This window comes from Urocitellus parryii, chromosome 3 (assembly GCF_045843805.1).
Source record: "Urocitellus parryii isolate mUroPar1 chromosome 3, mUroPar1.hap1, whole genome shotgun sequence".
Lineage (NCBI taxonomy): Eukaryota > Metazoa > Chordata > Mammalia > Rodentia > Sciuridae > Urocitellus > Urocitellus parryii.
Genome location: NC_135533.1, coordinates 176,570,921 through 176,587,158, shown reverse-complemented (window position 1 = coordinate 176,587,158; position 16,238 = coordinate 176,570,921). Strand labels below are relative to the sequence as shown.

The following is a 16,238-nucleotide window of genomic DNA, read 5'->3' as shown; positions in this document are numbered from 1 at the left end:
GTTGGGGAATAGTCCTGGGCCTAACTTTGGCCTAGGTATTACTCAGCATTTAAAGAGAATAAAATTATGGCATTTGCAGGAAAATGGATGGAGTTGGAGAGTATCATGCTAAGCAAAGTAAGCCAATCCCCCCCTCAAAAAAAAGGCCAAGTGGTTCTCTCTGATAAGTGGATGCTGACCCATTGGGGGTGGGGAGGCAGGGAATGGATGAACTTTGGGCAAAGGGGAGGGAGAGGTGGGGCTTGGGGGGCAGGAAAGATGGTGGAATGAGATGGACATTATTACACTAGGTACATGTATGATTGCACATATGGTGTGACACTATTGTGTACAACTAGAGAAATGAAAAGTTGTGCTGAGGTTGTATACAATGAATCAAAATGCATTCTGCTATCATATATACCTAATTAAAACTAATTTCTCAAAACTGGCTAATCTTTGAAAAGTTGTCGATTTTTACCACAAACCAAAATAAATCCCAAAGTGCACTCAAGCCAACTTAGAAATAAAATACAAGTGCCTCAAAGGAACTGAACAGGCATTTCATTGAAGAAAAAATAAAATTAGTCAACAAATATATGAAAAATGTACAACATCTTTAGCAGTTAGAGAAATGCAAATTAAAACTCTGCCAATATTTAATCTCATTCTAGTCAGAATGGCAGTTATCAAGAATACAAGTAACAATAAATATTGTGGAGGATATGGGGAAAAGTTACACTCATACATTGCTGGTGAGACTGCAAATTGGTGCAACCACTCTGGAAAGCAGTATGGAGATTCCTCAAAAAACCTGAAATGGAGCCACCATTTGACCCAGTTATTCCACTCCTCAGCATATACCCAGAGGACTCAAAATCAGCATACTACAGTATCGCAGCCACATCAATGTTTATAGCAACTCAATTCGAAGTATCTAAGCTATGGAACCAACCTAGGTGCCCTTCAACAGATAATGGATAAAGAAAATGTATATATACACAGTAGAATATTACTCAGCCATAAAGTAGAATGAAATTATGGCATTTGCCAGTAAATGGATAGAACTGGAAACTATCATGCTAAATGAAATAAGCCAATCCCAAAAAACCAAAGGCTGAATGTTTTGTTCTCACTGATATACAGATGCTAACATAAAATAAGAAGTGGGGTAAGAATAGAACTTTATTGGATTAGACAAAGGAGAATGAAGAGAATGGAGAGGATGGGAATAGGAAAGACAGTAGAATGAATTGGACATAACTTTTCTATTTTTGTATAAGAATATTTGACCAGTGTAACTCCACATCATGTACAACCACAAGAATGGAAAATTATACTCCATATATGTATAATGTGTCAAAATACACTATCAAGTATATCTAAAAAGAATACAGTACTTTCACTGACAGTTACTTGGAGACTTTTTAACCTTAATAGTAATAAGGGAAATTATAAAGGAAATGACTGGGGGATTTTACTATACAACAAATATTTTTAAATACATGAAAAATAATCTGAACCAGATGAAAAATGGAAAATATTTGTAGTGGTTGTAACTGACAAAGTATAAAATCATGAATATAAGAAAAATATACACAATTCAGTAACAAACACAAGGTCCTGCATTAGTTTCCCTTCCATCTCATGCTGTGCTTTATTGGATCCTCCTTCTGTTCCTCTAAATAGGTAGAGGACCTCCTGCCCCAGGCCTCTTTTTCTCTCTACCTATACTCATTCCCTAGAGGACCTTACCCCAGTTCCTGACTTTATATTCTACTTGTGACTGAAGGCTCCTTAATTTATGTCTTCAGTTTAACCCTTCCCTTTCAACTCAAGACTCACATAGCCCACTACTTGTTTCTCTTGGATGTCCCAAGCTTTTGAGCTCAGAATGATAATTTAACACTCAAATCTTGTTCTAGTTTTGTCCTTAAATAACCATAAATTGCTGCTATAAAAAATTACACTGAAATTGTGACCAGTCTTCAGAAAGATCCATCTAATTTACTTAATACTTTATATTACTTTAATACTTTCTAGAGTGAACTCTTGATTTTACCCTCACACCCATAAACCTGTTATTCCCTCAGTGTTTCCTGTCACAGTAAATAGCACCACCCACTTGCCTTAGAATTGTCCTTGACTCCTTTTTCTCCAACATCACACATCAAATCCATCAGCAGATCTGCTTCATAATAAATCCTGAAAAATTATTTTTCTCTCTTTGCACTGTTACTCCAGAGTCATCATATCATTGCTCATCTCACTTCTAGTCTCCTTGCTAGTTTGCTGCTTCCTCTTATAGACCCTACAGCCAAATTGAGGTAAATGAGATTGTACCACTCCACTGCTCAGGGCCCTTTTATGACTTCCCAAAACACTGAGGAAAAAATCCCCAAAAAAAAGCCTTTATGAGGGCCTGCAAGACAGACCTTTGCTGCTGTAGCTTCCTGCTCTCTCTCCAACCTCATTTGCTACCACCACTCTCTTCAGTTGTTCTCTGGGCAAATGTGGCCGGGCATCAGAAGCTTTATACATGCTTTTTCATATCCAAGAATCCACATGGCGCAGTGGATTCCCTATTCAAATTCCATCTCTTCTGAGAGGCTCATTCTATTTTGCCTACAACACTAGACCCCTTCACTGTGTGTCCCTTGGTTTCACTTTGTTACTATTTGCATTTTTTGTTTTGCATAGAAATACTCATTTCTTAAGTGGTTTTAAACTTTTTATTGCTGTTGGGAAATTTTTGGTTTTTGCACTAGATATAAACTCCATGTTTGTTGACTATACTGAGTATAGCAGACATTCAGTGAAAGAATTGCACTCAGCAAATGTTTAAAAGGTGGTTCAAACTCATAATTAGTAAAAGAAATTAAAAATAAATGACAGTAGAGTGCCATTTTCACCTTTCATTGAAAATCAGTGAACCTGCACTGGTGAAAGTGCATGTGTCCCATTAGTCACCAGTCAAGAGAGTATAGATAGAGGCAGATTTGATCATCTTGCCAAACATTTCTTCCAGCTTTATATATAGGCCTTATAATTACCATATTATCCCCTTGCTTGCCGTGGTTTACTCCTTTATCTGAATGAAAAACCATTACCACTGTGCAACCTTTGGTAAAGTTCCTTTTTAACTATTTAAGGCCTAAGTTGTTTTTACCAGTTACCAGCGACACCTGGAGAGCTGGATCTGATACCTGCTACATCTATGGCAATGGACATCTATTTGTGTTGCATATCCAAATAAGGAACATGGATGCAAAGATGACATGTGATTTCATGGATAAGAATATCTCTAAAAATCAAGAAGCCTGATTTCTCTGCTTTACCATGGATTGCTATAATTAAGCCTTTAAAAGCATGTGCCTAGGTATTTTAGTGATACATTTTCCATTACGTGTGTGGATAATATTCACTGTGCTCTGATTTCACTGACTTGCATATTTCTTTTTTAAAATGGGAATTGACATTTTCATATTCATTCAACTTTTGAGCTCAGAATGACAATTTAACACTCAAATCTTGTTCTAGTTTTGTCCTTAAATAACCATAAATTACTGCTATAAAAAAGTACACTGAAATTGTGACCAGTCTTCAGAAAGACCCATCTAATTTCCTTAAGAATCTGTGACTACTAAAATGCCCAATTGAGTGGTCACTGAACAGAATTTTATATTTTTTAAAGACTGCATTCTCCTGCATTTAGTAGAATAGCATCTTCCTTATTCCAAACACTCATGGATTTTCTCTTTTGAAAATGACACAGATTTTCAAACTCTAACTTTTTTATTCTATGTACACTTGATGAAATAAACAGTAGCTATCAGTAGTGGCTGAAGAGCACCTGTCACTAGTATTATACAGGTAGTATAACTATAGGTCTTTTAACTTACCTGAGCAATTGCCTATCACAAAAATTAGGTGTTTCATTTGAGTAAATTAGGCCTTAGAGATGTAAGAAACTAATCTTGGCCCCCTTATCTCTTAACACACCAGATCAGCAATAGCACTCCTTATGCTAACCTACCCAGCATTCCTCTGCCCCCTGTCAATTCTAATTTCAGCAGGAATATCTTCTACAAAATGAGATCTAAGAGGAAGCCAGGTTCCAGAGACAGGATGTCCTAAATCCCTCAGCTAGAATCCTTGTCTCTTTGGAGTGATAGCATCTATTCTTACCCCAGCAATACCTAGAGGCTCTTAATTGTCCCATCTGTGCTAGGTATCAGGATCTGACTACACTCATGAATGTGCCTCCCTGGTCCTGCCTTATCAGAATGTCCTGAAAACCGGCAAGTTCCCAGGAAGCGTGAAGATTCTTCCAGTCCTTGTAGTCTTATAATAGAATAGGAGCTCCAGGAGAGCAGGGACCACCTTTTTTTACTAGTATTTTTCTAGTACTTGGCACAGAAAAAATAATTCAAGCATCTGGAAAAAATGAATGAGTGCTTTTGAGCTTCAATTATAGAGCAACTCATATGCCTGACAGTGTGACTTGTGTAAGTCTGAACATATTTGATATCAGGGTCTGGTCCTTAAAATATAGATCTTAAATATTCAATCTGATTTTTTGATATTTGCATATGTTTGTGTAATAATTACCATCCAAATCATACATCTGGAATGGACATTTATTTTGCCCCATACATTTCCTTCATATTCCCTGTGTTTAGCTTAGTACCTCACACTGTGTTGGAGTAAATAGATATTTTTACTTAACAACTAGATAAATAAATACTCTCTTGAATCCTCAAAGGTATTATAATATTCTGCAGTACAATTTCCATTTTCTGCAGTCATCAAAATTTTTAAATTAGGCTTTATTATACTTCCATAATGACTGCATTTTTCAAAGAAATTCTATTGCTAATTTATGATTAAAAAATAATATGCTAATGTTCACAAAGCATTGGAGTCCATGGTTTTCAGTATTAGTAATTAATGGACTAATCAGAATTTTAGGGGACACAGATGACTATATTATTTTGTGATATTTTTATGTTCAAATATCTAAGCATTTGTGCTACATATAAGCACATCTATACTGAAATGCTCTTCAATATTATAGCAAAGAGAATTGTTAATTCTTAATCAATTTAGGTAAATTCTAAAATTATCTCATGTCTAGTCTAGGGTAAATAGATCTTTTTTCTTAAAAAAATAGGTATAACTTGCACATAATATACAGATCTTAAACATTCAGTCTAATGAGCATTGATATTTATATATACCTATGTAACTACCATCCAAAATAATACATCTGAAATGAATCTCTCTTTTTTGGCTGCAAAATTACTTCATATCCATTTATAGACAATTCCAATCCTTCATCCTAAGGCAGCTACTTTCTGATTTCTATCATTATATGTTAGTTTTGCCTATTCTTGAGCTTCACTTAAATGGAACCATACAGGAGCTACTCTTTGGTGCCTGCTTTTTATTTTCCTCACTCTGCATAATGTTTTTGTACATATCCGTAGTTAATTCCTTTATTGCACATATCAGTAGTTAATTCCTTTAGAGTAATTAGTCAGTTTTCCATCCCTGTGACAAACTACCAGATAAAATCAATTTAAAGGAGAGATTTATTTTGGATCATAGTCTCAGTGATTTCAGTTCATGGTCACTTGGCTCTATTGTTTTGGGGCCTGAGGTGAGGCAGAACATCATGGCAGAGAGGACATGGTGGAACAAAGCTGTTTGCCTCATGGAAGCCAGGAAGCACAGAGAGAAAAAGGAAGGAGCTGGGAAAAAATATACCTTTTGAAGGCATGCTCCTAGAGACCAACTTCTTCTAACCACCTCCAACAGTTTTCACCATCTCCCAGTAGTACCACCAGATGGGGACCAAGCCTTCAGCACATGAGCCTTTGGGGGACATTTCAGATCTAAACTATAATAAGAGTGTTGAGTAGTATTCTAATATATTAATATGCTACTGTTTATCAGATCTCTTGAGAGATGTTGGGTTATTCTTGATTTGGAGTACTATGAATGAGGCTGCTGTGAACATTTCATGGAGATATTTTGATGTTCGGTTTTTTTTTTAAATTTATGACAGTGGAATACATTACAATTCTTATTACACATACAGAACACAATTTTTCATATCTCTGGTTTTATACAAAGTATATTCACACCAATTCGTGTCTTCATACATGTACTTTGGATAATAATGATCATCACATTCCACCTCATGCCCTCTCCCTTCCCCTCCAACCCCCCTGCCATATCTAGAATTCATCTATTCCTCCCATGCTCCTTCTCCCTATCCCACTATGAATCAGCCTCCTTATATCAAAGAAAACATTCAGCATTTGGTTTTTGCTAATCTCCATCATATGGGATTAGGCTCCAAGTTCCTTAATAAGACTCCTTTGGTGCAAGAATTAAAATCGAGAATCAATAAATGGGATGCACTTAAATTAAAAAGTTTCTTCTCAGCAAAAGAAACAATCTGTGAGGTGAGTAGAGAGCCTACATCTTGGGAGCAAATCTTTACACCTCATACATCAGATAGAGCACTAATCTCTAGGGTATATAAAGAACTCAAAAAGTTAAATGCCAAAAAAATCCAAATAACCCAATCAATAAATGGGCCAAGGACCTGAACAGTTATTCGTTTTTTATATATATTTTTAATTTCTCTTAGATTAAATTGCTATATTTTTGGATAGCTGTATTTTTGCCTTACAAGAAACTAGCAAACTGTTTTACAGAATAAATATACCTTTTTCCACTTACATCAGGAATGCATGAGGGTTTCAGTTACTCCAGTTATCTTTGCCAGCATTTGCTGTGGTCAGTCATCTTTATTTTGTCCATTCAATTTGGCATGAAATGGTATCTTGTTGTGGTTTAATTTGCATTTTCCTAGTTACTAAGGATGTTGATCATCTTTTTACAGCAAATTGATGATTTTTTTATATATTCTTTTATGAAGTTATCTGTTCAAACAGTGTGCCCATTTTAAAATGGGTTATCTTTTTCTTACAGAAATTCTATTTTTGGATAGAAATCTTTGTGAAATGTATGCATTACAGATATCATCCCTCCCCCCAGTGTAAAAGGTTTCCCTGTTCACTTCTTTGATCAATGGAAATTTTTTATTTTTTTGATAAAGTTTATTTCATGTTTCTTTCATTTCATGTTTCCTACCCCTAGCCTCCATTGTATGGATTCCCCAAGACCACAGTCAGGCTCAGTGATTTAGTAGAACTCAGAGAAGCTGTTATTTTCATGGTTATAGTAGATTACAGTGAAAAGATATAGATTAAAACCAGGAGAAAGAAGTTTGGAGTTTTGGAGAAACAAATACAAGCTTTCAATTTTACTGTTCCAGTGGAGTGATTAATTCTTCTAACAACCACCTATGATAGCATATGGAAAGTGCTGCCAGCTAAGAAAACTCACCCACCCTTTGGAGTCGCCCGTTTTTATTGGGGTGTCAATCATGTAGGCATGGAGTACTCAGGTAACTAACTCCATCCCTTCAGAGGTCAAATCAATATGAAGTGTGTCAAGGCCCAAGTGAACAAAAACAGATGCTCACCATAAATCCCAATGTTGGCAAAAAACATTTGTGTAGCCCAAGGACCAGGTATTCAAAGACACTCTTGTCAGGCAGGAAGCTTAGAAGTTATCTTCCAAGAATCAGTCAGAGGCTAGTCCCAAACCACTTTGGCATGTGTAGGATTTGGGCAGCGCAGATAATCCTTTATTACAAAAATTCCCATTTCCTTCTTGAAACTGTGTGGTTCTAGATTTGTGTTCAAATCTGTGATAAACCTCAAAATAATTTGTGTGTATGTGAAGTGAAGTAAGGGTGAGGTTCATCTTTTTACATATAGGTATCCAACTATTCCGTAACATTTGTTAAAAAAGTCTTTCCTTTCTCCATTGGATTCTTGTTTGAAATCCATCGGAGGTGTGTGGTTTGTGTGTGTGTGTGTGTGTGTGTGTGTGTGTGTGTGCGCGCGCGCGCACGTATCTCCATTTCTGAATTATTTATCCTTTGTCTAATAACAGACTGGCTTATTTATGTAGATTTTTAGCAAGTCTTTATTTTAGATAGGCTAAGTACTCCAACTGTGTTCTTTTTAATTATTTTGGCTATTCTAGATTATTTGCATTTCCAGATAAAATTTATAGTTAGCATTAATTTTTGTAAAAATTAATGTTTGGAATTTCATGATAAGAATTTTAATTATAATTACACTGAACATCTACAGATCAATTTGGAAAGAACTGATATCTTAACATGATTGAATTATCTAGGAAGATGGACTATCTCTTCATTTAGTTAGATCTTCTTCAACATCTAAGCAATATTTTATATTTGTCAGTCTAAAAGTTTTATAAATTTTATTTTTTAATTAAGAGAAAGTAAACTCTCCCATTTTTCTATACCTAATCTGTTCGTTCCTGTGTCTTCATTTTAAAAACATGACTTTTTTATGGATTCACCTTGTTTCTTTATATCTTATTGGCTTTTATACTCCTGCCTTAAAACCCTAACAGTTAATTATTGATGTATGTTTAACTACAACTGTTAATTTTTTTCTATTGTGAATATTTGTAGTGACTCCGAAAGTAGAAAAAGAGAAGTAAAAAGGGAAAATCTCCCTGCCCCCACAAAAGTAAATGCCTCAGAAGGTCCTCATTTCTGCTGTGTCCTAGGCCAAAGAATCCCTGACTCTGTGAAATCTCTGCTGGTTTGAACCATGGTTACTCATTGGAATGATTCTTACTTCTCAGGTACATCAGTCTAGAAGACAAATTCATTGAAATAGAAACCTCAATATTTATTCCTATAGTTGTCTTGAGAAGTTTACAAACCATAATTTAAATTGTGTTCAGATCCAATTAGGTAAGCTCCACAGTCTGACTTATATCCTCCCACTTATCACTGCCAATCTTTTTTTATTCCCAATAGGCACTACTCCTTTTGGTTTGTATCACATTGAGAAAATTGGTCCTGCCATACATAAAAGAATTGTAGTCTAACTGAAAGGAAAGTTTCCTTTGAAACTCAAACTAGTAAGGAATAAATGAGCTCTGTAATGTTTTGAACAATCAATTTTAAAAAATGAAAAAAAAAATAGCAAGTTAATTTTTATCATTTAGTGTTTTTTTAAAGAGAGAGAGAAAATTTTTTAATATTTATTTTTTAGTTTTCGGTGGATACAACATCTTTATTTTATTTTTATGTGGTACTGAGGATTGAACCCAGCACCCCACACATGCCAGGCGAGCGCGCTACAACTTGAGCCACATCCCCAGCCCTATCATTTAGTTTTAATAGAAGCCTATAAAATCTAGAGTTCTTTGAGATGTGGAGTGAATTCATTTTCTAAGATAACAAACCTCACATTATGGTAAGCAAATCAGAATTGGATATAGATTTCTTTGGTTGAGGTAAATTTATTGCACCCATCTTCAAAGTTACAGAATTAAGAAAATTAGAAAATAATTCATTTCATGGAGTCCAAAAACTTTAACTTATAGAATTTTTTAAAACTCTATAAGTTAAAAATTTAAAACTTCTATAAAGTTAAAGTTTAATAACATCAGCTTGGATGTTAGAATCATATTGAAATGTATAAAGAATATAAACTTAGAATCACCTGGAAAAGTATTAGGCTGCAATTCTGACAATTCTTACAAATTTCCAAACAGATTGTTATCTAGAAGAATGGAAGAAATAAATATGAGCCATTATCCATTCAAAGTAGATCAATGATGACAGAATGGGAATACATAGGAGTGCAAAGAGGATATCATTTCTGTCCCAAAATCAAGTTGTGTGTGTGTACTTTTTCCATGTATTCTACTCTTTTCACATAAGAAAATAACTTTAAAATAAATTGCTTTTATGGTAGAAAAAACTATAGGTAGAATGATATGGGAAAATAATAGAAATGGATAAGAAGAAGAATGATCCTGGAAGATAAAGGAGGGGGAGGGAAAGGAACAGAATAGAAACTGATAGTGCAAATAAAGAGACAAGGCAAGCAAGTAGGCCCTAAGTTTGGAGATAGGGTTTGGCCACATTCTTCAAGGTCCAAGACTTGTGTTATTTTGTCTTGCAGATCATAAACTCTTATATGGAGCTTTTACTCATGCCAGAACTAGAAGTCTGTGTGTCTGAAGGTGATTTCCCAATCTCTACTTATACAGTTTCAGGATTAGGACACTTGCTTTTTTAAATGGAACCAATTCCATCACTAGAATTTCTTATATCATTGCTTTGGAAGTCTCTTCTCTAACTTTTGTGACTTATATCGTTTTTCAAAGCCACACCCATATAGCAGCCCTTATAATATTGGAGGACCTGACCCCCAGTGTTCTCAGCCATTCCTCTTCCAACTTAATTTTCAACCTCTCTGCTATTCTCTCTTTTTAGACCTCACTTCTCCCAGAAGTTAACACATCATCAAAAGCTGACTGTCACAGCCATATCTTATCTTATACTCTGTGGGTACTCACCTAAGTATTAATGCAGCCCAAGAATCCTAATTTTCTTAATAATCACGATAGGTTTGTAATCTTGTCAGCCGAACCAAAATATTGATGTTTGAGAGTTATAATATCTTAAAATTTGGGCTCATGTTCAGTTTATGCTATCCCATTGTATATGTGATATGTAGGCATGGTGTCAACATAATTACATGAGCTTTTTATTGTCTTTGTTAATTTTTTTCTGCTAAATTTATATTTCATTCTAACCTTTATTTTAAATTTTGATTCTTTTATCTAATGCACTGGGGTTGTCTGCAGCCTTTAGTCTGAAATTAAATTAGCATCCAGGTGTGATGGCACATAGTCCTTTGTCCCTGCTACTTGAAAGATTGAGGTGGGAGAATCATGAGTTTAAGGCCTACTTGGGCAACATAGCAAGACACTGTCTTTAAGGGAAAAAAAAAAAGTTGATTACTACGTGTCCTACTTTTTCAAGCCACAAAATTGTGGGATTTTCTATCTTAAAGGCATCTAAAGTGTCATAAAAGTTCCCTTGTTTTAGGGATAAGAGAACTTAGGTCCTGACAGGATAAATAACTCTTCTATAGTTACACAACTTATTAACAGAAATTATGATCTAAAAATGAACTGGTGAACAAGTCTGTGAACCAAGTCTAAAACACATATCATTACCAAGAGCTTTTATTGAATTGTGGGGTTCAGTTGTTCAATGTAAACAAGCATGCATTTTTCTCCATTATATCCATATATACTGTGTTACCTTGACACAGTCTAACAGACCTTAAGCACTATCAGACAGGAAGTAAAGTAGCCTTGGAATGACTTGTTTCTAGTGAACTCTACTAGTCCCTTATAACAAACTACATTTATTTCCAAATAATTGATTAAAATATTTGTATTTAATATTTTCTAATTTGTGATTTTTACAATCATTTTGAAAAATTTGAATGTTTTCCAAATTCCATTCTTTTGACATGTCTTTTTACTTAATAAAACAAAATGAGTAATGTATTTAAACACAAACCTAACTAACCATTTGAAATTTTATGATGTGCCCGAATAATAATGTGTCAACCTATTAAGGAAACCAGGGAGAAAAACCTTTTATTTTAACACTAGATTATGGTGCAAATATGTAACTTTGAATGCTTTTATTGGAAAAAAGAGAAAATGAATAATGAATGAGGGAGTGAATGAATGAACGAACCAAGTCCTTGGAGAACACAAGGAAAAAAATAACAAGAAAAATATAAATTAGAATACTGAGAAAAAATAATTTAAAATAAGCTGAAAACTGATTATTTGACAAAAATACAGATAAGCACCTAACAAAATTGTATTACAGAAAGTGAAATAAATATTGGCTATATAATATATCTAAAAAATAAGTCTCTAAGTAGAAAGGAGATAAACCAGGATGATGTCAAGATTTGGATAGCAGAAGATAAGAGGTTGTGGCAAGATGGTAATTTTTTTTTAAGTTTCAGAGGTTTTAAAAGTTAAAACATGTCATGACTCTGGCATTTACAAAGATACTAGAGACCTGAGAGTCATGTGAGTTGAGTGAGGGTCAGAAAGCTACACTATATGAAACTAAGAGGGTAGTGAGAGGCTGGGAAGAGGAAGCCTCTTTTCATAGTATCATAGTGTTCCATTTTCGTAGATTCAGAAACTGAACAAAAAGAGCCCAACAATGAAGTTAATTTTGAGCTGGGGTATGGTACAGGTATTTTGAAGAGATTCTTGGGTCTTCAGAAAATGCCTCTGTTGCTATTGACTTGACCTGCTAAATGAGGTGGCGCCAAAACTAAGTTCTTGGTACAATTTTAAAACAATTGCTTCTATGTTGCGCTGTTTTTAATAACAGTAAGTAAACAATAGTAATGAAAGATCTGATTACACAGAATGACTCAACAGATTCAATACTTAATGTCTTGTTAACTCCAAGTTCCCCTGACTATTTGTACCACTGTATATTGCACTCTGTCTTTAATCCAGTCTAATCCCTATTATCCCATCAAATCATCAACAGCTGCATTAATTATCACATGATTTAATGGTACACATCACAGCCACAGTACTTGTTGGAAGTTGTTCAGTATTTTATGTGAAGAATACTTCTACTTGTATTTCAGATCTAAATTAGTTAACTTTGACATTAAAAACTTGCATGAAAAAAGAAACCATTGACAGCATACTTTCCCTAGAAGTACATAATTTTCAGTTTTTTTATATCTAGAAAATACAGAGTAACCTTTAATAGTCATTTTGAAAAGAAAACTGCTTCTGGAAGCTCTGGGTATTGGATAATGGGGAGAAGAGTTAAAAACAACAACAGAAAAATGTTCAAAAAAAGGAAAACGGCACTCATCTCCTTCTAAGAGCCATTCAGATGAAAAATTACTTGGTATGAGCTTGATCTATATGTTTTCCATGGTTATTAGTAGTAATGAAGATGCATTAACCATATTCTCTTGATAATGCTCTAGCTGTTTCTTAGTACTTTTATCAACATATAAATTTTACAACTGGCAATATGGGAATTTGACTAGTACATTTTTGTTTATAAAAAAGGGTAACAACATTATAACTTCTTCATATCTGTGAATTATGAATCTTGACTTGCAAACAAGTAAAACTGAAATGCAACAGAACTTCAGTATCATGAGAGCTCCTCTTTCTACTACCACTCACAAAAAATAGGAGTACATAATGCCAGGTGAATGCCTACTTAATCTAGAATGTATGTGTTCTTTTTATTTTGTTCATTCTTTTTTCTCAGGAAACATGTATTGAAAGCTTTCCCTGTTGCCAATCTGTAGTATCTGTAAATCGACAGTGGTCTACTTCATTAGGAAGCAACCAAAAACTGGAAAATAAGTGGTGCCTAAGCAATGTGTATCCTTATCTCTATAAGGAAGCATTATTTTTCATAGTTTTCAGAAGACCATTAAATAACTCAATTCTCTAAAGACGAAACGTGGTACAAAAAGAAACCATTTTAGTTTTCTGCAATTCACTGAGTTATAAATGAATAGTTTTTTTTTATTCAGAAAGCTGAATCCCAAGTTTTAAATTTGATTTCTCCTATCTCCAAAGTAGTGTAAGCCTCCGGTACCTAGCCCATAACATTAACTAATACCATTAGAGAAAACTTACAGTTCTCTTTGTTGTGAATATATGGATCCATTCAGATCCAGAGTGATATGTAGTCATGTTCATGTTATAGCTGACATATAAAAAAGTAGAATTACTATGTGTGTGCTGCCAGATATATCTAAGAGAAGGAAATGATAGTAAAATTCAACTTGAACTGAAATCACATGGATTGTTTTGCACTTTTATGAAAAGAAAACACTTTTCTATTAATGACTTGAGCAGTAAAAATATAAACTTTTGCTGAGCACAGTGGCACACATCTATAATCCAGCTACTTAGGAGGCAGAGGCAAGAGACTCTCAAGTTTCAGCAACTTGACCTGTCTCAAAAAATAGAAAGGGCTGGAGTTGGAGTTCAGTGGTAGAATGTCCTTGGTTCAATTCCTAGTACTGGGGTGGGGTATAGGAAGTGGAGGGCGTATTGTCATGAATTTGGGCTACTTCCTACAACTAAAATAATTTGTAATCATAACTAGTCTTCGAGAGTATTACTATGAGGCATACTGCAAGATCATGAATCAATGGGGAAGTAATTGTTCATTTAATAATTATTTGTTCAGTGCCTTCTATTTGGCCAGATAGTTATAACACAGATGCTGGCAAACCATAGGACCCAAGAAAGTAAGTTGGAGGAGAGTGGTTAGGAAGTTGATAGCTGCTGAGTGGTAGAGTAAAACAAGAATGAATCTTCAAATCTGCAATACAGAAGTCATTGGTGACCTTGAATGGTTTTAGGAAGGTAGCAAAGAGGCCACCACAAAAGCTTAATGGACCAAAGACTTCAGAAGTAGCATATGAAGATACCTTGAAAAAACATAATTAGAGAAAGAAATGGAATGGTAACTGGATAGGAATGGGGCATGAAAGGAGAAATTGTATACACCCATACACACTCACTATGTTGGCTTGCTAATGGAAATGATAGAGTAGAGAAGGGGAAATGATGGTACAGGACAGGAGGCTGTGGAGTAACAATATTAAAAGAGGAGAGGAGATGGAATTCAGCACAAATGGAGAAGTTGGTCATTGCAAAGAACAGAGACTTTTCTTCCTCTGTTACAGGAAAGATTTCAACCATGGGTAGATGCAGCTACCATTTAACAAACACTTAAAGCACCTACAGTGTTCTAGGCCGTGGCAATATAGAAGTATTAACAAATACAAAAATCTTTAATTGGGGGTTGAAGGAGGTAGACAAATGATAGCAAAATAAATACATAGTATGTCAGATAAGGAAAAGTGCTGTTAAGAAGTGAAGTTAGAGGATATGGAATGCTGGGGCAGGTGGGTAATTGCAGTTTTAAAGAACTAGATGCGTGGCATAACTTTTATGAATTTACTTCATGACACTCAGAAACATTTGTTTTTAAAATCAGATTAAATGTGGCCTATTACCCATGTGCCTAGATTTGTGGGATATCCACTCTTAGGCTTATTTCACAGGTGCCCCCTTTTGTAAGCACCCCAGAACATGCCAAGCCCTGCACCTCTCTTTTCTAGTGTGTAGTACAGGTTTCAAATATATACTTATTTATGTGATTTTTATTAATACATTTCTTTTCTACTAGACTAGAAGCTGTATCCTCAAAACCTAATAGTGTTGGCACATAATAAGCCCTATTTGTTGAGTGAGTAATGAATGAAAAGTAGTAAGATTGTTTGACATAAGCAATGTTTTTAAGAATCTCAGTATTTCATTATTCTATGATCACTTTAAGTTTTTACTTTATGTAGCTCATCTAGTAAATGGCCTTTTTCAAAGCATGGCAAGTTATGTTTTCATACCAACAGTATTGGTAAAATAAAGTCATCCTCTCATTTATATCACTTTGCTTCATTTTTCTTTTTTAGGACCAATGCCAAAGGTGCTCCCCTGAATATAAATAAAGTTTCTAATAGCCTGATTAATTTTGGAAGAAAGCTGATTTCCCCAGCAATGGCCCCAGGCAGTACAGGTGGTCCTGTACCTGGGAGTAACAGTGGCAACTCCTCCTCTGCTGCTTTCCCCACCAGGACCTCAGCAGAAGCCTTGAGGCATCATTTGCAACCACAGCAGCAGCAGCAGCAGCAGCAGCGGCTGATGAAATCCGAAAGCATGCCAGTGCAATTGAACAAAGGTAGGAAAAAAATTACTAGTAAATCCACAGAAAACACAGGGTAGCCTAGGTTTTCCTCACCAGCCTATGAGGAACCAACCTCCCAGAAGGAGAAAGTAATGCAAAACACTTATTTTTTAAAATCTGTTGCATTTGATCTTTTTCAAGCTGAAATATCAGATACTCTATTTTTCTTAATTGAGAACATTTTATCAGGTAATTTACTAAGATTTTTTTAAACTTGTATATCCTAGTATACTTGCATTTTTGGCCTGTGGATCCCCATAATATGTGATGGTATGAAATGTCACAAGACAGGACTTTAAATCAGTTGACTGTGTTCTCTGCAACTTTCTATAGTAATGCTGGCAAAGAGAGTAATGCTGTCTTTCAGAAGAGAGTCTGAAATGAGAAGGTCTAAAACCTTTTCCAGTCATAGCATTGATCAGTGCATTGCAATGGTTTGGAGGAAGCAGTCCACTCAGCTTCTTGCTTCTCATGCAGCTGCTTCACC

General features: G+C 35.0%; 1 protein-coding gene across 5 annotated transcripts in view; it reads left to right on the top strand.

The window, feature by feature from the left end:
* Tbc1d5 (TBC1 domain family member 5) overlaps positions 1 to 16,238 on the top strand; it is a 501,737-nt gene that overhangs the window by 413,003 nt on the left and 72,496 nt on the right. For all 5 annotated transcript variants that reach the window (XM_077796237.1, XM_077796238.1, XM_077796235.1 and 2 more), the window contains one exon: positions 15,480 to 15,745. In XM_077796237.1, coding sequence (XP_077652363.1) covers positions 15,480 to 15,745 — 266 coding nt within the window. The remainder of the gene's footprint in view (positions 1 to 15,479; positions 15,746 to 16,238) is intronic.